Source organism: Mixophyes fleayi, chromosome 3, assembly GCF_038048845.1.
Source record: "Mixophyes fleayi isolate aMixFle1 chromosome 3, aMixFle1.hap1, whole genome shotgun sequence".
Lineage (NCBI taxonomy): Eukaryota > Metazoa > Chordata > Amphibia > Anura > Limnodynastidae > Mixophyes > Mixophyes fleayi.
Genome location: NC_134404.1, coordinates 269182378 through 269209010, shown reverse-complemented (window position 1 = coordinate 269209010; position 26633 = coordinate 269182378). Strand labels below are relative to the sequence as shown.

The 26633-nt window shown below is 39.1% G+C and overlaps 1 protein-coding gene across 1 annotated transcript; it reads right to left on the bottom strand.

Moving 5' to 3' along the window:
• Nucleotides 1-4153: 4153 nt before the first annotated feature.
• Nucleotides 4154-25151, bottom strand: MTRF1L (mitochondrial translation release factor 1 like). Its single transcript, XM_075203578.1, has 7 exons — nucleotides 24689-25151; nucleotides 23439-23518; nucleotides 21092-21275; nucleotides 18823-18986; nucleotides 12879-12996; nucleotides 10234-10370; nucleotides 4154-8533 (listed from the first exon to the last, which is right to left on the bottom strand). Exons 1-7 carry the CDS (start codon nucleotides 25074-25076, stop codon nucleotides 8330-8332), a joined length of 1275 nt encoding a protein of 424 aa, XP_075059679.1. The 5' UTR covers nucleotides 25077-25151; the 3' UTR covers nucleotides 4154-8329.
• Between the last annotated feature and the right edge of the window lie 1482 nt (nucleotides 25152-26633).

Sequence of the window (26633 nt, the reverse complement as noted above, 5' to 3'; positions counted from 1 at the left end):
TTTATGATGTTCATATATACAATATCCAATAAATGGAATTTTGAGGATGATAATATACTATTGTTAAATGTGGTTTTAAATAAAAAAAATTAAGTAGATATTGGGAGTCATATTTTTTCCAGGATTCTATATTTTCGGGTTGCAATTTACAATTTATTCAAAAAAATAATTACCTCTCAAAAGGTTTAATTATGTGTTTGACCCATTACTGCTTGGCGCTCTCTATATTTGTGATTAACATGAGCAATGAAGCCATTTGTAGTTTCACTGCACATGCTCCGGCCACTGTGTATGCTCAAAAGAGCAGAGCAATGCCTCAGCCAGATGACCTGGCATTGCTGGCACAGTAACCCCTGCAGTGGCAGTAGTTTGGTCACCTAGTGTACCCAGCCCTTGGGACTGCTTGGTGCTTCACACAATAGTCCAAGCAAAACAAACCAATAGGGAGCAACCTTCACTGTTCTTATAGGTATGTCTAAGTTTCCTACGATGAACAACAAATAAATGCAGAAGGTGACTTTGTGAACGAGAAGGGAAGAGTGGTCTGACACTCCTATGTCAGAACAAATCAGCGGTTGCTGCCATCAGTGTGTATACAGCAAAGTTCACTGCTGCAATTATCAACTTCTAATTTGAGCAGTGAGAGGGACAGAAAAAAAGGAAAACCTCGAATAATCAAATACTGTGACAGATTAATTTAAAAACACACAAATAAAATATAAAAAGGAAATTTGAATTGCTAGTCTTCTTATGTAATTTACCTTTTGAAATGGTCATGCTCAATATGTAGGGTGCACTCAGGGGCGGAACTAGTGAGCTGTGGGCCACACTGCAGGGAAGCGGGGAGGAAGGAATAGGGGCCCACAGCTCACTAGTTCCCCTTGCTGCGGGCCCTATTATCTCTATGGGCTCCGGTGCACCACTGGGCGCACTATTAGTGAGCTCGGGAAGCGGATCTATAAACATCAGTGGCATATTAAAATCAAGAGCACTACACACTTTTCTGGTGTTCACAATGTTGATCTGATTCACTCAAGAAAAATTGGGATTGAAAATATTGCTCTTGGTGATGGTTGGGAGTGATCTACTGGCCCGTTTGAGGTGATATGAAACTTATTGGTTCTATACCCTCAACACCAATTGGTTTAATGACTTTTGATTTTATTTTTTTTGGAAAGCTAATTAAATTTAAATGATCAATACAGTGTTGCTCTAGAAAGACATTGCATGGAGGACACTAGAGAAAGGGTTAACCATTTATATGTTTATTTTACTTCATACTTTGTAAGTGCATTGATTTTTTTGTTCTAAGTAAATCTGTCACAGCTCTGGATTTACTGAAGGCTTTTTTTTCTAGCACTCTGTTTTCTGCATTTGTGTAAGGAGGAAGGCAAACAGGCATTCCCTTAAAGATTCTTTTGAAATTTCTTAAGCTGGGTACACACTACAGAAATTTCGACCAACTTTTTATGCCGAGCAATTTTACATGCGACCGATGGTCCGATCGCTCGGTCCATGGACTGCATACACACTAGCCTTGTTTAGGACTATAAAGGGAAGAGCGGATGTCCCTTTAGCGACTTTTTACAGCCATGTTGTCGTGAGCAATGACTGTAATTTCGTACTCATTGTTGTGGATCGGTCGGAAGTTTATACACACTACACAGCGGAAACGAGATTGTAACGAAAATATTAAACGGTACGACCAACCAAATGAGGCGAGAATCGTCCATTTGGGCAGACTTTCGACCATCGTGTCACTGTACACACTGACCCGACTTTTGAACGAGCAGTCGTATGTCGGCTGTTTGAGCCGATTATTGGACGAAAACAGTGTAGTGTGTACCCAGCTTTAGTGCCCAACATTTCAGGGAGACGCCACCCCCTTCATCAACACATGCTTCTCGGCCTTTTGGCTAAGATCAAGTGCAGTTGTGGCAGAGCTGCACTTGGTCCTCTAGCCAGGGGGCTGGAATGCAGCTTTGAAGGGCTGGGACAATTGTGAAACCGGAGTAGCAACCGTGCCACAAATCACGGGTCAGGAGACCTTAATACAGAAATAACGTGATTATGTGGGCACCCACACACCTTTGACCGCTTTTTCTTAAGCTTCGCTATATTGTTTGCCCGGGTCTTTTGGCTGGGCAAGAAAATTTTTATAACCAGACAAGCCATTAGGAAGTCTGAAGACCCTTGCCCCCTAAGGGACCTTTTGGTTCTGGGGGTCGGGGACTAGGGACTTTCCTCTCTCGAGGAGGGCCACGTTCTGCATCCCTTGTGCATGTTTTTTTAAATCTTTACTTATTTTTTTTGTGTACAAGGGTACGAAAGCACTGATCTTGGGCTTTCAAAAAAATCAGCACATGAAGAAGCGGGCAGAGTATCCACAAAATGTTGCGCAAAATTATGAACCTAAAGTGAGTGTCCGTTTGCTTTCTTCACATGCTTGTTGTACTTAAAAGGATGAAAGGCTTACCATAGCACCACATTCATTGTACAAAGTGGAGTGTTGTGGGGTAATTCAAAGTATTTATACAGTTCATGCAGTGAACTAGTTTTCTGTGTTCAATGTCAAAAGCACAACTTTAGCTCTGTAACCAGTAATATTAAAATGTTTGCTCCTTCCTAGTACAGGTGGTTATGGTCTCACAGCACTTTTACATTCCTGCTACATCAAGCTCATAGTATTATGAGCTTCTGTCAGGGACCTTGTCTAAAGGCTTCCCAAAGCCCTAACCACACATCTTATACATAGTCAAAACCACTTTCTACACACACAAGGGTCACAAGGTGAAGTCCAGAGATTTTGCCAAAATGGGATGGTCAATCTTCTGCAGCAAACACAGAGTTTCTTATGTCAGCTGACAGTGTCCAGGAGGAGTCTGGTGCCACAGGCTCATTTCATTTTTTCCCATTCATCTATGTAGAGCTGCATCAGGGAAGAACCTGCTGCTAGTAAGCAGTTGCCAGCACCTAAAACTTGTTTCAGGCCTATATAAGCAGCTTCCTAAGAACCACACATTACCAGTTTATTGAGCTAGTCTCTAAACAAACTTCTCTGATCCTGTCCTGACTATTGGATTATTACCTGTGTGTTGACTTTTGACTTTGTACACCTACGCTACTGCCCTTTGGGTGTGCATGATTACCTTGCTGAATCTTTTCCCCCGGTGATACTCTGATCCTACGCACAGAACCCCACTTTACTATATGGAGAAAACATTTTGCGTACTAAAAGTCTGTGCATTGGGACCAGTTGACTGTTAACATGTGACAGTACCTAAATGTATAAACACAAAAAGTCAGTCTGCTGGGAGGTCAAAAAAGGAGTACTCCATGATCATCTTTTTGCACATTTGTTGTATTCTACATATTAATAAAACCAAATAAACATTTAAAAAATGCAATGCATTAAAAATAAAATAAAATCTATCAACCTGATTGGGTGGATGGATGAGAACACAGATCCACTAAGCTATGGGAAAATTACATTCTTTAGTAAATCAATCCCTAAATGATTTTTTTCTTTTCCAGCCTGATTTTATTTACTCTTAATAACAAATATAAGAAGTTGTCTTACACAATGAAAACACATAAAATTATATATCCTTCTCTATTATGTTAATCTATTGTATTGCCTACACCTCATCAAAATTAGAACTTAGATTGTAAAGAATAGTAAATAGGGAAGAAAAATTAAGAAATACTAAGCGTCAGCCAAGGCATAATGCTGCGTCAAAGAATGTACAACAGGGGCTTGCTGCCGACAGCTGCACACTGAGCAGGTCCGTTCAGCAGTGACAGTGTGCTGCCCGGCTGCTCCGATTGTGTTTTAAACACAATCCTCAGGAGATATATGTATAGAAAAATGAAATACAGTAAATTAGGTTTAAAAAGACTAAAGTATGCATGTCATGAGGAGGAAGTGTAAAAATGTTTGGTATGCAGTGAGCGTATCCGAGAACAGAATATGAAGATAGCAGGCGCAATTAAGGAGTAAATACGGGATCTTTTGCACATTCCTGCTATTTTCTAGAAAGTGAAATTTTAAGGACAGTAGTAGCCTACCCTAATTCCTGTAGGCTGCACAAACACTTTAGGGGATGCATCTCAAATTTTGAGATTATTATTTTATTTTATTTATATATATATATATATATATATATATATATATATATATATATATATATATATATATATATATATATATATTAGTCCACCTCAAAGCACTCTCATATAGGTTTCTGTAAATTTGTGCAAATCTGGTCCACATGACAGTTTCAGGTGTGTCAATAATATTTCATACATTGGAAAAAAAATATTTTTTTTTTTATATAAAAACGTAATACTGTAAAATATAAATCCACGTTATTTATCTGATATACTAGCATTGAAATAGATTAAGTGATACTGCTTCAATACCCAAATTATGTGGAAGGTTCACGTATAACAATTGTATATAACATGTCAACCAATAATAATCATCTTGACACTTTATCCAATTCTTAATTTTCCATATGGAGGCGATGGTTGTTATTAGAGATGCTCAGGCTTGGTTCCCTGAGAACAGAATAACCCCCGAACTTAGCAGATCACAGTACCGACTCAGTACTTTCGCGTGCCCTCGGAATTGAAAACAAGGCAAAACGTCATTGTTACATGGATTCTATAAGTAGCGCCCTCCACGGCAAGCCAGCGCCATTTCACAGAGGGAGACAGAAGGGGTAGCACAGTTCTTGTCAGTCTCTAGTGCAGTTGGGCAGAGTCATAGGTAGTAAAGAAGGAGGAGGGGTAGCAGTGTTCTTCAAAGACTCCAGTGACATTCAGGAGAGCTCCATTGCTAATTGTCATTGCTGAAATAGAAATAATAGGGCTGGCAGTCTTGGTCTAAATCTGCAGTGACATTCTACTGTGCCATAGCTCATACAGAAACAGGAGGGGTGGCATTGTTCTGGTCACTCTCCAGTTTCAGTCATGATGACACTAATCCCTGTACCTCAAGTGCTAAAGCCTATGTTCAAGTGCATAGTGGTTTTAAGTCAGGGAAACAAATGTAAATAAAAAGCTTGTACCTTTGTAAACAAAAAAAACACCTCTCTAATAAAGACAAAAAAATAAATAATAATAAAAGGGGCTATATGGTACTAATAAAATCAATCTTACTAACAGAATAATTAATATAATTTTATGACTACATTAGCAGCTTCCAATAGACATTCTACCGATAGGTCTCATAAGAAAGAAACAATGATAATGGAAGTGCCAATGTGTCAGATAATATTTATTAAACCATATTATGGCATAGCATATCATAAATATATCAAATAATATATAAGCAATGAAGATAAAAAAAGATTAAATAGGAAAAAAAGGGATTAAAAACAAAAAACTATGTAATTGTGTATAACCGGACTATAACCACCTGTTTAAATTATATTATAATAATAAGTCTCAGAAATATTGATATTTCTGAGACTTAGCTATTAAACCTAGGATCAAGCACAGTTGCCAAAATGTAATGATCCGATTTCAAGATGTTTATAACTCTTGGATCCTGGCGAAGCAAATAAATTATTTAATATACAAGTCCAACATAATTAGCAAAATTGCTTTGTTTCATTTCCTCCTTCAATTTCTCTTGCTGCTTTTCAAAAAGTCTAATTAGGGGAATCACTTGACTCAAGCCAAGTGTCTGCACTCTCTTCACAGGTGACTACTTCGAGTGGTTTCAGCACCTTGCACAACACGGAAAGTATTCTCCACTGCGCTGGACTAAAGTACATTCCCCTAAATTCTATTCTTCTTGCAGCTGCTGCATTCTCCTACATGCTGTTGCAGAATCCCAGGAAATGACCCTAAATATTTCGGGACACAGACTGCATCTCCTGCATGCCATTGTCATTTTTTAAAAAGTTCTGTACCACCAAGTTGATTGTGTGAGCAAAATAGGGAATGTGATTGAATTCCCCCCGCTGAAATGCTCTAACAATATTGGTGGCGTTATCAGAAATCACATATCCTCAGGAGAGTCCAACCAGGATAAGCCATGTTGCAATGACATCCCTTAATTTTTCAAACAGGTTGTCAGTGGTATTACCTCTAACCTGCGCCTTGTCTCATCTCTGATAACCACCTCTCACTCCCGCCTTGAAGACTTCTCCCGTGCTGCTCCCCACTTATGGAATTCCCTACCACGCTCAGACTTTCCCACAGCCTTCAAATATTTAGATGCTCTTTGAAAACCCATTTCTTTTTTAGAGGTGACCTTATCCTCGATAACACTATTCACACTAATGCACCCTCACAACTATCCCAATCTTCACTCTGAGCCACACTCGCTCCTCTTGTTTTAGTTGTGCCCTCTTCCCTTTAGAATGTAAGCTCTCTAATGAGCAGGGTCCTCTATACCCTTTGTTTTCATGTCTCCATTCATTTTGTCTGCCTTGTCTGTTCTTGTTTTACGTATGTCCTTGTCTTCCATACTGTATGGCGCTGTGGAGCACTGTGGTGCCTCACAAATCTACGATGATAATAAAAATATGCCTCTTAGTGAAGCAGAAGATACAGTCACCTGCCTCTGAAAAATGTGACGTTCTTTGGTACATGCTGCTGCTGTCCCCGCTGGTGAAGGCGAATCACCAACCCAGTGGGCTTCACAATCATATAATCTTTAGTTTGCCAGTTCCGCTTCCACACTCCAAAAGCATACTAGTAGGTTAATTGGCTGCTATCAAATTGACCCTAGTTTCTCTCTCTCTGTCTGTGAGATAGGGAATTTAGACTGTAAGCTCCAATGGGGCAGGGACTAATGTGAATGAGTTCTCTGTACAGGGCTCCGGAATTAGTGGCGCTATATAAATAGCTGATGATGATGTAGCAGCTGAAACCATCAAATTCATATTCATGCCAAGTGTTACTTAGCAATTCAGACCAGTTTGTTCTTATTCATCATTAAAAGGGGAATGCAGTTAATTTTCATTATTTTAGCTAGTTGAGTATTACACTATTCAGGTGCTCTGTTATTACGATACATGCATCGTTGATCTGCGAGGATTGGTGATCTTCAAATCCCCTTTCTCAGTGAGATTGCTATCCTAAGGTTGAAATGAAATTCCCATATATAGCACACTGGCCCACTAGACTACTCCACATCACTGCATATTATACACATAGTGTAAAAAAAATCTACACACCCTTATTGAAATTGCAGATGTTTGTAATGTAAAGCCTGAAATCAAGATAAAAATTGTTTATTTGCTTTTCACTTGACATTGCAAAGTAAGGTTGAGAGGTAGATTTTATTAAAAACATCTAAAAGGGAAAAATGAAGCTTTTGCCCATAGCAACCAATCATTCTAGCTATCTAGTACATTCAAGAAACTGGTAGCTGGAATCTGATTTGTTGCTATGGGCAACACCTCCATTGTTTCCTTTTAAAAGGTTTAAGTAAATATCCCCCTAAAGGTTAGTCTGGTATGATTTATATTGATTTCAGGCTTTTCATCACAAATGTGTAAACATGTTATATCCTCTGTACTGAATAAACAAAAAATCTATGCGCTCATTGACTTGAAAATGTTCCTGAATAAGTATGATATAATCCTAACCTGTTTTGTTGCATCTTAACAGGAGTAAGTGCAACGTATAAAATACTATTACAATTCTATATAAGTATAAATAAAGGATTTGACCTATGTGTATAAAGGAGTTCAACAATTTTATTAACACTTGTGCGTAAAGATCAGCAGTACAATGACTGGTTGGCTGACGATTGTCTTATGTTTGATACAGGTTTTTTGTATTTATATAGTTTTATTCATCAGGTTTTATTATCTCTCCCATTTAATTGATACCTTGAGGTTTCAATATTTTAATTAATTTGTTTACACACAAGTGTTAATAAAATTGTTGAACTCTTTTATACATATAGGTCAAATCCTTTATTTATACCTATATAGAATTTTAATAGTATTTTATATGTTGCACTTACTCCTGTTAAGATACAACAAAACAGGTTAGGATTACATCATACTTATTCAGGAACATTTACAAGTCAATGAGCGCATAGATTTTTTGTTTATTCTGTATTTTTAGGGAGGAATCCCTAGTTCTACTGCAGCTCTTGCAAACCATTGGAAGTTGAACGCAACTCTCCCCTTTTTATATCCTCTGTACTATGCATATTGATTATTCATAACATCCTAGTTGATGCCCCTGTCTTGTGTTCTCATTTTTCTTGCTATATGCCCAACAGTGCACATCATGAGGTCAGCTCTTTTTTAATAACCAATAAAAATTTAAATAGTAAAAATACAACCAGTACCATTATTTATAAATGTTCATTTGAAATAATTTCCATGAGAGATTCATAATTAGCATATTCACAAAGATCCTGAATCATCTCATCTAAAAGTTCATTGCCAAGCAAGAATCCTTCAAGGTTGTGCAGAGATTTGCCAATTCGATGGTCTGTAATACGGTCCTGAGGGAAGTTATAAGTACGAATTTTTTCTGACCTTCCTTTTGTCCCCACCTAGAGAATGAGAGGAAAAAAAAAAAAGGAAGAACATATTAAGGGTATACACATTTCAGGTTTTATGCCAACAAATTACTTAATTAAATAAGAAAAAGGACACATTTCCAATAGTGGAGGCTCCATTATAAAGCAAAGCACAATCTATAAAATACCAAGACAATGGGTCAGCCTCTCCCGCTAAACTTGGAGACTAAGAAATCTTTAATCAAGGGCATCTTATATGCACCGTTCATCCTACTTTAACTGTATTCACTACACTGTGAACACAGCATAAAATGCTCTAGCACTAATGAGGATATACTTGCACAGTATTCCTATGCTTAAAGTGCATGCTCGATGGACCAGAAATGCAAAATGTCCTTTCTTGCATCCATGGTTGGCCTGGGATTGTAAATATGATTACATTGGCAGGCTGAAATATAGGAATAATGTGGTAGAAGGATTGCTTGACATTATGCTGCACTACAGCCTGGTCTGGAGCTCTGATTTCAGCAGTGATACCCCTGACAGAGAGAAAGTATCAGGGAATCCTCGCCCCCACATCCATTCAGGTAAATAGGTAGGAAATTATTAACTCAAAGGCTAATTCCCCTTGATGATGTTCAGTACACTCTCTGTTCAATCCTTTAAAGACAGATATTTCTTTAAAAAAAAAAAAAAATGGTGCTTAAAATTGTGGGGCAGTGTAAAACTAGTTTGTGTAATTGTTTTCACTTTGTTCTAGCTACATTTTGAGCAGACACTGTTCACGTGCATAACACAATTAAGAGTTGGAACCAAAATGTTTGTATACAGCTAAGCTTCGCACCCTACAAATGCAAAGTGCATTTGTCACAGTTCTGAACACTAAAATGTATCTGCCGGCATTGGTACGACTCTAGTAGAGGTGCAGAGTCTAGCATGCCTGCGGTCTTTTCCAGGAAGCCCCGCAAGGAGGTATGGGTTTAGCTACGAGAGACAGGCAGGTTGCAGTCCTCCTAATGAGCCACCAGCAAGATACAGAGAACAGAGGATGGTAGTCTAGCCAGTAAGAAGTTCAGACAGTTGTGGTACACAAGGAGTCCACAGGAGTAGTCACAACAAGCCGGGCCAGTAACGTTCGGACAATATCAGTACACAGGGATATCCAGAGTAGTAGTCAAGAACAGGCAGTAAGTAGATACCAGGTAAGCCACAGTCAGGGGAGTAATCCAAAAGAGAGTCAGGGAATAGACAATGTCATACACTGGAGAGCAGATAGAATACACAACTGAAACGCTGGAGCTGGGAGACCCAAGAATCTGGCACCATACTGGTGCCAGAGGCAGCTTTATATAGAGGAGTGCTCCCAATGATTAGCGCAGACGGCGCAGCAGCATCAGACGCTGCCAGAGCTCCTAGTAGCGTCACGTGCAGAAGACCCGGCAACCAGAAGCAACAGGAGCGCTGATAGCCGGCCGACAGAAAAGGGACGACGACCGACAGTATTGTAAGCATATTATGAGTGCAAATGTGGACTAATGTTATATAGATTATTTTTATTTTTTTTAAAAATATTATAATTCAGCGGATTATGCAGAAGTGAGAAGAACGTTTTCACCTTGTAATGCCCAATACTTAAAAAACAAACAAACCCATCAAACCCAAATAGAAACTGCGAGAAAACTAAATAAAAAATGACGGTGCTTCGGGTGGTGTAAAACATTGCGTCTCTTTACCTGAATTTTCCTTGCCATCTGATACTTATTTGTCTCCTCTTCTAATTTAATATTGTATAACCTTGCACGAAGTACTTTCATGGCAGTCTCTTTATTTCTTGTTTGAGATCTTTCCTGCTGACATTCCGACACTATTCCTTCAATGCAAAGAAAAACAAAACACCATGTCAGATCTTAATTAATCTCCGAATATTGTTTTTCATTATTTTCAATGTAGACAAATAACAAAGAATTGTATTCCAAGTAAACCACAATAAAGAAATTGTATAAAGTACAATTAGTATAATGCAATTCCCAAATAAGATCTATGCCGCATAGTAAACTCAACCCTCCATCCCACCACCACAATGGCTAAATGATATTTGGGACAGTGTGTCCAGGCATGGTTACTTTGTGCTGGGAACCAGCTCTCCTCATATTGTGGCACACCTATACCTTCTGATGCACTGGTATGCCCCTTAACCCCCCTTTCCCATCAAAACTCCCTTTTTACTGCCACACGCACCAGTGTGCACTATCCAGTCAACTCACGTCCCAACAGTCCAGGCAGTCAGAACCAAGTCCTCACTTTGGGAACAGTGCCCTAGAATCAAGGTGTCAAAGCTAAACCAGGACATTTGAGGGTATGCTAAAACAGGTGACTTAATTGTAAAAGATCAAAAATGAAGTTTAGCTACCCATTCACCTATCAATTAAAAGAAAAGTCTGGTTATTTTAGGCCAAACTGCACAAAAGATGGGTACTAGTAACAGCAATTCTAATCGATATCTTAACAGGTTAGGGCAAGCTAGCCAAAGCCTGATCTGACACTGCGTGTATTCATCAACGGACAGCAGTAATTGAGCTCCAAATGATCCGGTAGCTGTGTCTGAGCACTGTCCAAACATACTAAGTAACCTATGTGGTTGGGTAGAGACCCAGATACGGCTCTGAGCTCAGGGTGGTAGCTAGTGATAGCATTCAGTTTTCTATCTGACACTGAACTGCATTGCTCAAGGATATGGTGAGAGCACCCTGGCAGTCCTCTTGTTGTTTTTAAGCTAAATAAGTAATTTGTATGCTGCTATTTATGGAATAGGAACATGATATTGTGAATGATATTGGGCCTTGACCATGATGTCTTTCTAAGTCTATTACCAGCCTAGGGTGAAGGAAAAGGGAAGACAAAACACTTTCTTTCATATCCTACTGTGTTCTGGGACTGCATGTGGAGAGTTCCCCCATTTGAATGAAATACGTGTTATAATTATTTAGAACTTATTAGGACATTTGAATACATAAACTAAATGACATTTGTCAATTTAACATGAATTGACAAAATTGAAGACTAAAAATGATTTTACGGTTTGTGCAAATTTTAAGTACCCCCTATCACCCCATTAAAACCCCTCCCTTATTAATTTAAAAAATTACATATATTTTCTCCTAAAACACTGTTCAGTGCATTGTCATTTGCATCTTATATAGTCCCAATGCCCCTCACTTTCACAATTAAAGACTTGTAAAAAGTTGACTGTTTATTACATTGGCCAAAATGCACCTATAAATGTGCTTCCCAATAGAGATTGCCAGGGACAGTGCACATGGCATCCCATTGAAGGTACAGACTGAGGCCTGGTTTCCACTACCTTATGTGCAAAGTAATGACACACAATCCTTTTGTAGGAAAGGGGGATAACCCCCCCCCCCCCCCCCCCAAAAAAAAAAACCCAAAAAAAAAACCAGCTACCAGGCCCCACTAAATAGGGAACACCCTCCCTAAATGCATTTATTCCGCTCCTTGAATAACATTGTCTGGCAAAACAAAATCTTGCTTTCACATCTGTGTGAATATGTTGGTTGAATTCACTCAGGTCATTTTCAAAGCTCCTCCAATTCAAAGATGCACAATTTAGGACCTACTGCAGATGCCATAATCTTGGCTACATATAGATATGCTTCCCCATAAAAATTGGCATATTTGGTCAAAATTAAATAATAGACAATAAAATGATCCTTAATAGGTTAAAATTAAACTAATTTGGATGTACAAATGTTATTTCACATAGACGACGCATACTTTTATCTTTTTTTTTTTAAGCTTGTAAAGTTACATGCTGATGATGATCATCATCATCATCAGGTATTTTTGTAGTATTCCATAGTAAACCAGAACAGATACACCACTCAGGAGGCGTATCGGGAAAGCCATCATCTCCAGAGGCAGCTTACACATGTGCACTGCCCTACTGTACATGGTTTGCCCTTGCACTCACCCATTTTACCACTTCAGGCATAGTTGGTCACAAGCACAAATTACATGGAGCTCAAAATTGCACATTTATTGTATGTTCAGTAAAACCATGCAGATGTTTGCATTCAGCAGTTGGACTTAAATAGACCTGTTAATTAGGCCCAAAGTCTGAACAGAAGGGCTTTGCAACCTGGTAGCCATAATCAATAATGCAGATCATCATGATTGTTAATTATTTCTACTACTACTATTACTTAAAACAGTTTGAACATTATTTTTTTTGTTTTTTTAACTTTGGGAATTTCAAGTACCTGTAATCCCTCTTTAATATGTCAGTGACACAGTTGACAAAAATAAATAAATATAAAACTCACTTTTGTAAACAATATTGAGTATTACATGTGTTACCTACCTGTTGGTATATGAACAATCCGTACTGCACTGTCTGTTGTATTTACATGCTGTCCCCCAGCACCACTCGCTCTTTTGGTTTCAATGCGTAAATCTTTAGGATTAATTATTAAATTAATCTGCAGGTACATGAGAAAAATCTATCTTAATGTCCATGCAGTAATTACCCAACAATAAACAAAAAAAGAAACAAAACATTTCCACTTCCTACTCCATGGCAGCCCTTATTGATGGGTTATCCCTTATTCAGCTGTATAGAGACAAGAAGACAGACAACCCCGAAAGGTATAGAATGTGATTCCTCCTTTCATAGCTTGATTTTTTCCTGTCTCTTAGTTGAGTAAGACAGTGGTGGTGCAAATTGTTTCTCTTTTCCTTTTGTGCAGGCTTACTTAAAATGTTACAGGTGGTTCTTGGAGTGGTAGCAGGTTTGGCAGGCCCAATGGGACTGGGGTGGTTCCTGAGACTGCAATCCCACCATGTTTTGGTCTGGAAGCAATTATTAGGGTTCTGGTGGCTTGAGACATCTCCATCTGTGTTTGAAATCTGTTTCAGTCTAACTGGGAAACATAGCACTGCTGAGTAAGTATACAATCTGCAGCAAGGGGGCGGCAAACAAAGACCCCTGTTCTAAAGTCCCTACTTTGGGGGGGGGGGGGGGGGGGGGGGTATTTCTCCATATCGCCTGAGTAAGCAGTATGCAATACAATGTGAAGGAATCACAATCAAAAAGCTTATTCATCTCTTCAGAGGTAAAGAAGGAAGACTCCCCAGAAATCCACATTGACTCGTGGACAATGCAGCCTTCGGCAAGCCTGCTGAGAGGCTGGTATATGGATACAGACTATACATGTTCAATGGGTTCACAATATTGTAAAAATGGGTACAGAAAAGAGTTTTGTGTATTACGTGGAAGAATGTGTTTGTGAAATAATAAACATTAATATCCCCAGGACAAGTAAAGACATTACACAACACTCATTAAAGTTATCCATTCGGTTCCTACAGCAGGAAGGCATCGACTTCTGCTGCAAAAATTATTTTGGTACAGAAACATTCAGGAGGTTTTCGAACAGTGCTAGACTTAAGACCCAATCATTCCGGTAAAACAAAACAATTTTGCATGGAGTCAGTCAATTTGATTTTAACTGCCTTCAGGAAAGGGGACATCTATAGAGCTACAAGATATACATTTGTCAATCTCTGTAGCACAACACCATCACTGTTTCCTTAGGTTCTTCTGCTTGGGACACGACTTCCAGTTTACTATGTTTACCCTTTGGGCCATCTACAGCTCCCAGAACATTTACCAAGGTGCTGGTATTTCTCAAAGAACAAGAGATTACACTATATCCATACTGGATGATAACTTTGCAGTAGGGTAGGCAAAACACAGTATTCAGGTCAGCACAGAGAGAGCAATCAGCCTGTTACAGAAACAAGGCTAGATAATAAACTGAGACATGAGACAGTTAATACCCTCTTTTTTTGGCCCAGAAATGCGAACCAAACATCTATAGATCTTCACGGACAATTGCACAGTAGTGGCATTCCTAAACAGACAAGAAGGCACCAGAAGTATGTGCATGATAACATAAATAACACAGAATCTAGCAAGGGCAAAAGAAAAACAAAATACCTTGCACATAACAAGCATAGACAACACATTAACAGACTACTTGAGCCGGTATCAGATTTATCCAGGGAAATCGAGCCTAAACATGGAGGTGTTTCAACAGGTCACAAAAAGGAACAGGATACCGCCAATAGACCTAAAGACAACAAGTCAAAAACATATCAAAATGCCAAGGTAACAATTTTATTCTCAGTGGTCCACACAACCATGGAAAAAATGCCTACAGCAACCATATCCTCTGTTCACTATCCAGATCTGTTACATCAAGGGCCCATGTATCATCCAACCCCCAAAACGCTTTCCTTGAAGGCTTTGAAATTGAACAGTCACTACTAAAAAACACAAGAGTCTCAGGGAAAGTAGAGTACATTTATAAGTTGGTGCAAGGCCAGAACCCTGTGGATGCAAGTAGCAGAGTGCATTCAGAAAGGATTACAAACTAGTTCGGCATGCAGTATATTAAAAGTACAGATTGCAGCTCCCTACGGTGTTTGTGTCCAAAAAAGAAAAATTGTAAACAGGTGATTTAGTAGGAAGTTTTTTTCAATCAGCAAAAGGATTCACACCTGCTCCAAAGCCTTTGTATCACAATGGGACTTTAACCTAGTCTCATACATACACCAGACTTGGCAAAAGCAATATTGGTGTATATCTCTAGCAACATACACACAGTTTAGAAGAAGGACCCTCCAAGCTGTTAGTAAATACTTTATATGCAGGGTTTCTTTTGTGGAGACTGATTATTCAGGTTTTTTTTTTTACCAACCCCAGGGTATTGCTTGGGTACATCCCATCAGTAAGGGTTGTCATGGAATAGGAAGAGAATATAAGCAAATTATACTCCCCACTAATTTATTTTGCTAAAAATCCTCCATGGCAGCCCTAATATTTCCTTCGCATTTTATTGACGACTATGTTTTTTACGGACAGCTTTGGAAGTTATGAAAAGAGAAGTGACATAACATACTTTTCAATGTCAATCTTTTCCGGTCTCTTCTCAGTTGAAGAAGAGATAACCCATCATTAAGGGCTGGCGGAGTATTTTGAGGAAAATAAATTATCGGTATGTATTCATGTTGCACTAGACCCCTGATCAGAAAAAGGTTTGTACATTTTTTATGCAATTTGTGTAAGTTGAAACTTGAAAACACCAACTGCTTAACCGTGAACAAGCCGGTAGAGTACTTTTGTTAATACAAACACACATCTTAGTTTAGACATTTAGGAGACCATGATTTTAATTTTATTTGATCACACAGATACATCTAATACTATTAGTTTCTAATCATGTAGATTAAAATCAAAACTTTCATATAGTTATATATATATTTTTAAGTTCATGTCCAAAAATATGCAGTTAGACTTGAAATATTGCAAAAGAAAAATGATTAAGACCATTTTTTGAAATGGTACAGCACATGTAAAATGGGTTCTCTGTCTCAAAGTAAAAGTTGCATGGGGGCAATACACAGTATTGCAGATTCATCCTTCCTGTCCTCTCTTCACATGCAACAGCTGCTCTCTTATTGCAGCTAGCACATCAAGTTTCAGTTCTACCTACAGTTTCACATCCGGCCGCTCTGCACACTGCTTGTAAAAAACACAACATGGCGGGACGTGAAACTGTAGTTCAAACTACACCTCCTTGTGTCAGATGTTCCCAGCAAGCAGCTAAGAGTGGCGACAGGGTTTAACTAGACTATGTGGTGAGAGTAGGGATTTGCAGCAGTCTATTTCACAAAGTTCTGCCCACATTTATTAAGTTTTAAGTGGAACTCTACTTTAAGCTACATGCAGTATATTTTGTAGATATGGCCATCTATTCAGACTCCTAAGACATTAAAGAAAAAGAAAAATCGACTCATGCTGGGAGGAGATCAGGGAGGGGATTGCCAAGAGCTTGATCTGTACACTAATTAAGGAAACAGCCTACAAAGTGTATTATAGATGGTACTATACTCGTGATAAGCTATCTCAAATGTTTTCTACGGCCACTCCGAGGTGCTGGCGGGAATGTGGCCAGAGGGGTACGATGCTACATATATGGTGGACCTGCCCTCGCATAGTTCCTTTCTGGAACATGGTCCTTACTCTCATAAACTCTGTGTCAGAACAACAGATAAGTAAGGACCCGTGGTCATTCCTTCTCTCTCGCCCTGTACCTGATGAGAGCGGGCCTTCTAATAAGCTTATCTCCCATATCTTGGCAGCTACTAAATCTCTAATTGCAAGACACTGGAAAGACCCTAGGGCTCCCTCTATGCAGGAGTTAAGGTCCCAAATAAGGCATGTCGCATGCATGGAGAGTATAACGTGCTACCTTCATGATAAATCAGACAATTTCGATAGAGTATGGGCCCCGTGGTATTTACTAGAAAGCCGTAGCTGCTTATCCAATACGGCTTCCACTTCTGCAGCTGGAATATAGCTCTTGGGCCGCCTCCGGATCCCCCGGGCTGGATATGGTGCGCTGCTGGTGAGTAATATTTGTATGCCAGTTTCCTTTTTGGTAGTCTATATAAGTGTGTGGCTTAGCTTTTACTAGCAATGTCCCAAGTTTGCTTGCTTAGTTATTTGTTAGCTATATTGTTACAAAAACTTGTGCCTTCCTACCCCCCAACCTTTCTTTTTCTTTCCCCCTCCCCACCGATATAAAAATATAAAACATGGAGACATCTTGAATATTAATATTTTTATGTCAATCGTGTTGATTGTATCTTTTCCTGTTGTTTCCTCTTTAAATAAAGAGTTTTAAAAAAAAAAAGGAAAAAGAAAATCACTCTGTATTTTGAACGAAATTTTACGGCAAAATAAAGTCAATCCTCAAAGTTCAAGCCTAACATTGTTCTCTGAAAACAACCACCATCTTTTACAGTTTATATGGTCTCAGATTTTTATGCAGGCAGGTAAGCTCGATGACCAATGACAAAATAATGGTTGGGTTTAAACACTAAAATGTAATAGAGCTCTATTGTGACTAGATTAGTGCATACGAAACACAGAAGTGGTATAGAGGAAGCACATGTATAGTAGGGGCACTCACTGATTATAGAGATATAAAACTTAAATTTTATTAGTTCATTTTAAAATAATCTGATTAATCCCTAGAGAATACCTGAATCATGCTAGTAGCGAAATAAAAACAGAAATTATACAAAATGTTTAGAGTGTGAAAGAATTAAATTAATATTAAAATGGCAGAGAAAACTGCCAGTCCTCGCTGAGCTAATGAAATGTATCCTTCTAATTATCTTATAATAAGTATTGTAAAGGAATGTATATGCCTCACGCTGCTGAAATACCTGTTATTAAATACAGGTTATAAAGAATCATGTGATTAAACAAATAGAATTAATACTAGGAGGAAAGGGAATTATTCCTTGGGGAGAGGCATCTTTATAATAACCAGATTATTAAGATCTTTAAACGATTAAATGTAATTAAATAGATATCTTGCCTCCCTTAAGTGTGACCCATTTAGTTTAGGTATCATGACATAATATAAGTCCTCCTAGTGTATTCAATTATGGTTGACCGATTGGGTTTTCAAGCAAGATATACATCAAACTCACTGTTGACCTCAACAGTAATAATGGATTAACTTAATAAACCTTATTGTAGCTAAAAGGATATAAGACAGCAACGTATCGTATTATTGTTGCTACAGAAACAATAACTCCTTAAATTCCCGGAGTCATTCCACAAAGTTTACATAAAACGTGAGAATGCTGGGAGGCATTTATAGATAATCAACCACCCATCCTAGATATATCGCAGCCTCACATATGTCTTATTTGATGTTTAATAACATAATCTCTCTTGAGCTATTATAGGCTCGCGCTATGAGAATTACGATCAGCGTATCATATTCAAAACTGACTGTCTGATGTTAAGATATAATAACCTCCCTAATCTTATTCCTATATTTGAAAGCAGCGTGATTAAGAATTATTTCGCTTTTACCAGGCAAAAAAATAAATAAAAATGAATTAGTGCATGGCAAGTTTTCTTTTTTCAAGCTGTACAGCTTCATTTATCTAAAATTCATTGTAAGGTTTTATTGGCCTAAGAGAGTGGAAATCTGCAAGTTAACATTACAATATCACGTCACAGCTCAGTCCGACTGTGGTCTGCCAAACAGACCCGACCACTTACTGAGCAGCCTTAATAACTTACTTATTTCACAGCAACAGTGATAAAGAAAAACAAACAAAAATAAAATTATAATTAAGCTTAAAATCTGACTTTGTTTTAAAATGCATATATACAATTGCATTATTTTTTTCACATATTTGGTTACACTGCTTACCTGACTTGGTTGAGGTAATATAGCAACAGTCATGGTGCTTGTATGAATTCTTCCTTGTTTCTCAGTCTTCGGTACTCTCTGGACCCTATGCACTCCTCCTTCATATTTCAAATGTTTATAGACATCAAGACCCCCTATAATTGCCGATGCGCGTCGCACGCCACCTAAAGTACATGCAATGTTCATTACAAGACATATCGTTGTAAACATATTGGTGCAAAACTAAAAAATAAAATGCCCATTTTTGAGAGAGGGTTATGCACTACATTTTAAAGCTCACAAGGTTACACACTATAGGGGGTATTCAATTAGCTCCGGAGATCGCAGTTACGCACCGTAATGGCCCATGTTGATAATCACGGTACCGCAAAAACGCAGATTTCCCTTCGCACCCCCTAGGGTTGTAAGCGGTAAGGTATTACCTTATGTAATGCGTAACCGCGATCTCTGGAGCTAATTGAATATGATCCTACTAGTGTCAGAGCTTTTATTAAGTATAGCACAAGTCCCTGTTGTGAGGAACCAGGTGATTGTTCACTTCCCGTCTAATAAATACACTTTGGAACATATTCATGTTTTTCTCAGTCCTGACTTATTTCAAACCCAAACTTCATCCATTCTCTAATTTACGCACATTTTTCTAGAACAGTTTATAAAATAATTCATCAGACCCAAGCTGCATTCATAAACCTTTACAGAAACCACACATTGCAATTTAAATAGTCATTTGAACCATTAAAGTAATTTTATCGTTTTCAAATAAGCATTGCCCAATCAATTGTATGTGTTTCCAAAGCATAAAGTGATTTCTTTTAGCAGATGTAAATAGTCAACAATTCAATACATTATTATATTATGATAAAGTACAGTACAGCCAATACCAAAAGATAAATACATACCAATGCTATCGCATGCGCTCGCGGCACACCCACGGGACCCGGTGGACAGTATATCTGTTAGAATACTGTGTCAGAGTTGACTGAGAGCCAGGGGGTGTGCAGCTATGATTATATACAGTACAGTGTTACACAGTGAACAATAGAGATGACGTAGATTGTTTCTATAGGTCCAGACGTTGGGTGGGTCCAGGGTAAACAGATCATAGGTTGATTCAATCTAAGGAATCCAAAGGTGGGGGTCATCTCTCCAGGGGGTCTGCTTCTTTCATAGCCAGCATCATACAAAGGATTATTCCCTAATATCAATAACTAAAGTATGCAATGTGCGATCTCACCGGACAGCTGCTGATGAATAGGGTTTCAGTATGATACCAGACATGCCACCTTTCCCACAACCTGAACCTTATATATCACTGAAGCGTATGTATAATCATTATATATATATATATATATATATATATATATATATATATATATATATATATATATATATATATATATATATATATACACACACACACTACTAATAAACCAAATATTATCTGCTCATAAATTACAGTGTAACGGTACCAATATGAATAATATAGATAACTAAATGTTGTAATGCGAGTGTGTGCGTGCGTATTTTACCGTGCAATCGCACCACGCCACGTGTTACGTGGCATACGGATCACAATTACACAGCAAAACAATATTAAACCAATATACTTTCGTTCATCCAATTATACGACTTCGACAGAACATTAGAGATCAGTTGTAACAAAGTCACGTGAGGGTACAAAAGTTTTGAGTGATCTCATCATCTGCAATCTGAGCCTTTCATTCAGCAAATGTACTGAAACATTGAATCACATGTACAGGAAGCTTTAGTTATAAACTCATCATCTACATTTTGATTTATAATTAAGGGTTTACTTACTGTAAGCCTACATTGTTAAATGAGGACTGCAGAATCAAACAATGAATATTGTTTACCCAGAGTCCCGTGTTCCTCCCGATTCAATGGAGTTGCCAAAGCCCCTCTTTCCATTCACACCTTCACGGAGAAGGGGCATTGACAACATGCTTTTTGAAGCAAGGCCCATCTAAAAAAAACCGGGTACAGCATAGCTGAACTCTACCAGAAATCAGTCGACCCACCCAACCAACCACAGGTAAGCAATATTTACTATTATTGTTTAATTTACTGAGCTATCCTTTCTATACACTGTGCCTATATGGAAAGAAAAAGCTGTGCAATGTACTTCAGTGATTGCACTGGGTCCCAGTTAAGTGAGACCGCATTCTCATAAAAATTTGTTCAGACCACATAATAGCTGCCTCCACTGTAAGTATACAATACACACACTTTAAATAAATACAAGAGTTACCTAGATCACTGTGAAAATATTCTAGAATGTCAAAATTCCAGTTTTTATAAGCGGCATAACGTTGATACATGTCGAACATATCAGCAGTGAAAAGCATTGCCTCCTGTCCTCCTACACCAGCTGTCACCTCTAATATGGGACTGCAGTCATCTACTTCTTCGCTTGGTATTAAAAGCTTGGCAATCTACAAAAATACAAACAAAACACAAGAGTAAAATAAAAAATGAACTTGGGAAGAATATTCATAATTCATAGTGTGAACAAAATACTGTTTATATCAGTGCTATCCAACTTTTTGGGAGTGACTGGTTAGATTTAGACCTCCATGACAGAAGCCGTATGTACAGATGGTGCACATTTGGACTACTCGATAAATATGGCTAGAAGAGCCACAATAACCCATGCCACTCAGTGCAGTGAAAACCCTATTTGAGTCTCACGTCTTGAGGAAAAAAAAAAGGTGACAAATACAGGTAGTAACAAAACAAATTTATGTGCCTCATTCAATAAATAAGCAACTAACAATCCATCATGTATAAGACTGCAGGACTGTCCTGCAAGATGAGACCTCAGTGATTTTGGTAAAGGGGTTTTTGAGGCCCATTTGGCAGGAACTCAGTGACCAAGGCAGCAACATCTCATCAGTATGGACCTCCAAGGGAAATACAGAGAATTACATAAAACAAGTTATCAGTCAGATTGCAACGTATGAACCAGTTAGGGTACCTGGCAATGCACATTCAAGAGTTCAGCAGTGCAAAGAGCACAGTCAATGGACTATCAAGAACTGCAAGAAAGCAATATGGTCAGATAAGTTCATCACCATGTTCTCGACAAACCGAAGAGCTCCAATGTATAAACTAACGAACTCTACAGCCGTAGGTGTTTGCCTCCAACACTGAATGGTTCTGATGGTCCTGTAATGTTATGGGGTGCATTTTCCTAGCATGGTTTTGGTTTAATTTTTCACTTCGTACCATTAAGTAGCAATTATCATTGACCTTACATTCTAAGGGGCATATTCAATTAGCTTTCTGGTTCGCGGGATCGCGCCGGAACGGGCCGCAAAGTCCGTTAGCAGCCCATAGGGTTGCGCCCGAAAATCCGCGTTATTGCCCTAAGGGGCATATTCAATTGTCGGCGGAAAAACTATTACCAGTATTACGGTAATAGTAAGCTGGATTTCAGCTCGCAGCTCCATGAGCCGCAAGCTGAAATACAGCGAGAAAAGTACCGTAATACCAGTATTTACCCGCACTACCGTAATGGCGGTAATAGTGCGCACGCCGCAAGATTTTTGGCTATAACTCCAACAATTGAATATGCCCCCAAGTGTCCATCTTCACCCAATGTTGTATCACTTTGTTTCTTGATGGAGGGATGTCTTCCAGGATGACAATGATACCATACACAGAGCAGCATGACCTTCCGGGGCGTATTCAATTGACGGCGGGATCGCCGAAAATCCCGCGCTCGAAAAATATTACTGTTAATACGGTAATATCTCGCTGGATTTCAGCTCACGGCTCCCCGAGCTGCAATCCAACGAGTGAATTACCGTATTAACGGTAATATTTTTCGAGCGCTGGGTTTTCGGCGATCCCGCCGTCAATTGAATACCCCATTCTGAGTGAGATCTGAACCCAATAAAGTGTTAATGGGATATTTTGTTATGACGCTTAAGATGGTGTTTCCCCCAACCACTAACCAGGCATCAGTTGAAAGCTTTATAAAAGTATAATAGTGCATCCCTCCTCCTGCACATTTCCAGACATTGGAAGAGTAAATGTCTTGGTACATACTGGCTCCATATTAAGGGACTTTATACTAGTATTTCTATTTTTGACCTCTACACATGGACCTCCTCTATTCTCAGCACTGCAAGATTAATCAAAACTGGATCTAATAGCAATTTGCACATTCAGCATGGATCCATTACTATGCACAGGAGACCTGACTGAAGTCTCTCAAACATTCACTAGGGCCTTTCTACACTAGATGGAAATCTAGAAGTGGTATTTAACACATGGCGCTCAAAGTGAACAAAACTATATGGTTCCTGATCCCATAACGGACCCACTGGATGTTATTTAACGGGTGAGCCAGACACAGGCAGCAATGCACCATTTTGTGGTGTAGTTTGAATAATGCCCATGTATATAAAGCGTGTAGACATAGATGTGTCAAAGGTATTCTATAGTTCAGGATATAAGCTGTCACTGTGAAAGGCTGCTGTCTTAACATTCACAAGAGTGTAGGTAAATATTTAAAAATACATTTATAGAACTCAATTTATTTGAAATAGAATGCATTAAATTAATGAAACATTTTCTTGTACATAATTTACCTGGTAATTGAGATTATTTATCTCATTTTGGCAGGCTGTTACTTCTGTTGTTGCTAGAGCCTTTAATTCTTCATTTTCATCTGTAAACCAGTAATTGCACAAAAAAGTAAGGATTATTTGTATGAAAACAAAATAATTTCTACCATTTATTAGTACTACTTTTACACTGCTAAATCAGTACCATTCAATATCTTCAGCTTACGGATATCCAGTCGGATGCCATCTTGCTTATGCAGACACTCACCTGTATTATGATGCATCTCACTGGGGTGGGCACAGTTTTAATCACAAGGCAGTACCCAATTGGATACAAGTACATTACAGCTGTATCCCTGTATGTATTGTAATAGATGTAGATAACAGTACAGTTACATAAGACTCTAAAAGGCCTCTTTAAGAAGCTCATAAGAGTAGAAAATTCCCCCAAAACAGCAGTTTTCTGGGTCAATCACATCATTAGAAAACACTATTAACACATCTATTAAATAGGATTGTAGCACATATCGGTCCCACTGTCTACCTATGGGGTCTGCTTTTGCATAGGTTTTTATGGGGACTGCTATTTTCCGTGATTTACCAGGTTCCAAGAACATGTTCCCGCAGACTAACGCATCATTTAAGCCTACGGCGAGAGCACTGTGGTAGAGGACTCTTCAGATCTCTCACTGCAGCTTACCTACTTTCCCGCCGGTTACTATCACAATGTCATATTTGAGATAGGAACTGGAGTTTTAAGGCAAGTAAAATCATTAACAGTACAGCCTCCTATCAGATGTGTTGTCCCAGAAAGATATTTCGTTAAATGGCCCTTAAAGATCATCTGCCATCATTGTGATGACAGATGATAATTAAGGGGGAAGAACCTAAAACATTAATAAATATGCCCTGCACATAAGGAGGGTGGAGTGTGTTGTGGAGGGATTGACAACAGTTTGTAGATTGGATGGCCAGGCTTGAGATCAGGTTACCCATCACTATGCTAGATGGTAGCACAGCTGTAAGTGGGTCAAGTAAAAATGATGCAAAACAATATTCCTGGTGAACCTTGTGTATCACAAATAACTAAATATATAAAAAGGTACAAAATACCTCTGAGCATTAAAGAAACTTTTAAAAGACTCAGTGAAATCTTAGCATTGAGTAAATAGCAAATTAAAGTGAAGTAAGAAATCAATTTAGTTACTGGCGGCATCTTTAGGAATGTTAACCTACGGGGAAACATTTACTGTGGTTTGGTTACATGTTCTCACCTCCCATGAGTTGCTGCAGTTGTTCCAGCTCGCTCTCCTTCTTCCGCAGCTGCTGTATTACGGGGATCGCGCGCTTTATTTCCCAATTATTACATCGCTTGCGCCCCGAGACTTCTCCCCCTTGTAAACTCGCATTTCCCTGCAGGTCCCTATGCATCGCCTCTGCCGTCTCCCATTCTTCCACACGCTTCAGGTAATTCGCCCACGAATTGCTTCTCATTACGTCTTCCAAGGTGGAAAACCGTCTGTTATCAGTTGCCGTCTGGTTACAGAGGAAGCCTTGTCCCACTGCGGATAGTCTATACATAACATGACAGCGTTTATCCCAGAGGTTGCGTGGAGCGTTACGAATTCCGTATACCACACACCGAGCAATACAGACTAGCATGACTGAAAAAGACACTGACCTCTAACCCGCACGTCAATGCCGCGCCGCCATATTGAGATTGGCAGCATGTGCTGATATGCTCAGTCTTTCTGGCTTTGCATTTTTTGTTTGATGTGTTGTGCCATCTAGTGACTATTTTATGAAATACGTTTTAAGTAAAAGAGTCCTAGAAATTGTACTGTAGGTACAATTTTTGCTGCAGAACTGCCTGTTTCACGTAGATGCAAAGTTGCGTAGTTACGATCAACGAGTTTTGTTTATTATGACCACTTTTATGAATTTATATAGCACCATATACACCTGTCTCTGCAAATAAGACACACATACCCGCAGAAAAAAAGCCCACACCCTCCCAAAGTGGATATTTAGAAGTGCTGGTATGGAACATCCACTTTGGAGCTGCCTAGGCATACTTGCTAACTTTTTAAATCTATACTCTGGGAGATAGGAGTACAGATCATGTGACAGAGGGTAGGAGGGGATGTGATGACGTCATTACATCACTATAGCTCTGCCCCTACCATAAAATACAAAAAAATCACGGTTGAATAGTGGGACTTAATGACACTAATCAATGCCGTGAATTTCTGCATTTTAGAGGGTTTGGGAGGTTTGCCTACTCTCGGAAATTCCGGGAGAGTAGGCAAGTATGCTTAGGAGTTTTGATAGAGTGAAATTAATTTTAGATGCTTTTTACTGCTATAAAGTGTAATATTAAACATTGAATGATACAACGCTATCCACCCTGTGTCCCCCACCTCTCCTCTGCCCCTCCACCCCTCACTCGTGTCTCCTTTGTGTACTTACATTTTCCCTCATATCTCCATAATATTATAATAGAAGTTTCCTAAATTTCTCTGTTATATCTGCCATGTTACCTTTTATCTTTGCTTTCTCTGTTCCTATGGGCCCATATCTTCATTGCAGGTATCTGCCTCTCTCCCTTCTTTACCTGCTCTCCCCTGTGTCTCTCATCCTACTACTCTCGCTCCTCCCTTAGTCCTTGATCCTCTCTATCATTCCCTGTTCCTGCTCCTATTATTCCCTGGTGCTAATGAATTCACACGTTTGCTCCTTCATCATCACATCATCTCCGAGGAGAAAGGAAGAACATGAGCCAGGCTCAGGCAGTAGTTCATGTGGTTAGGTTTAGCGAGGGATGTAGACCGCTACATAGCCATCTGTGCAGACTGCAAGGATATGTTAGGACAGGGCTGCAACAGTGACAGTCAGACACAGGAGGGGAGAAGACAGCATAGAAAGCAGGTCATTGATGACTGCATGATGCTACTCTCAGTAGTCCCTGTAGGAGATAGTGTGCAGCAGGATTCCAGCAAGAAGCCAGTCCATAAGCGGATGCAGACTGGGGAAATGAGTAAACCCGGGGCAGAAGGGAACTGCGGAAGGTGGCGGAGTAGCCAGACAGGACCCCAGGCAAGCAGGGAAAAGCAGTCGGTAGGACTCAGGGCTCAGAGTAGCTACTGGAGCAGGAGACCGAGACTTCCTGCAGAGGCTCTGGGAATTGACAGGTGCTGGCGTCTACAAGAATATAACAAG

Excerpts from the sequence above, each read along its gene's own strand:
- MTRF1L (XM_075203578.1), bottom strand. The coding sequence starts at position 25,076 with ATGCTAGTCTGTATTGCTCGGTGTGTGGTATACGGAATTCGTAACGCT. Across the intron at positions 21,276-23,438 it reads TAAATAATCTCAATTACCAG|ATTGCCAAGCTTTTAATACC; the intron begins GTAAATTATGTA and ends GTATTTTTGTAG. Across the intron at positions 18,987-21,091 it reads ATATTTTCACAGTGATCTAG|GTGGCGTGCGACGCGCATCG; the intron begins GTAACTCTTGTA and ends CATGTACTTTAG.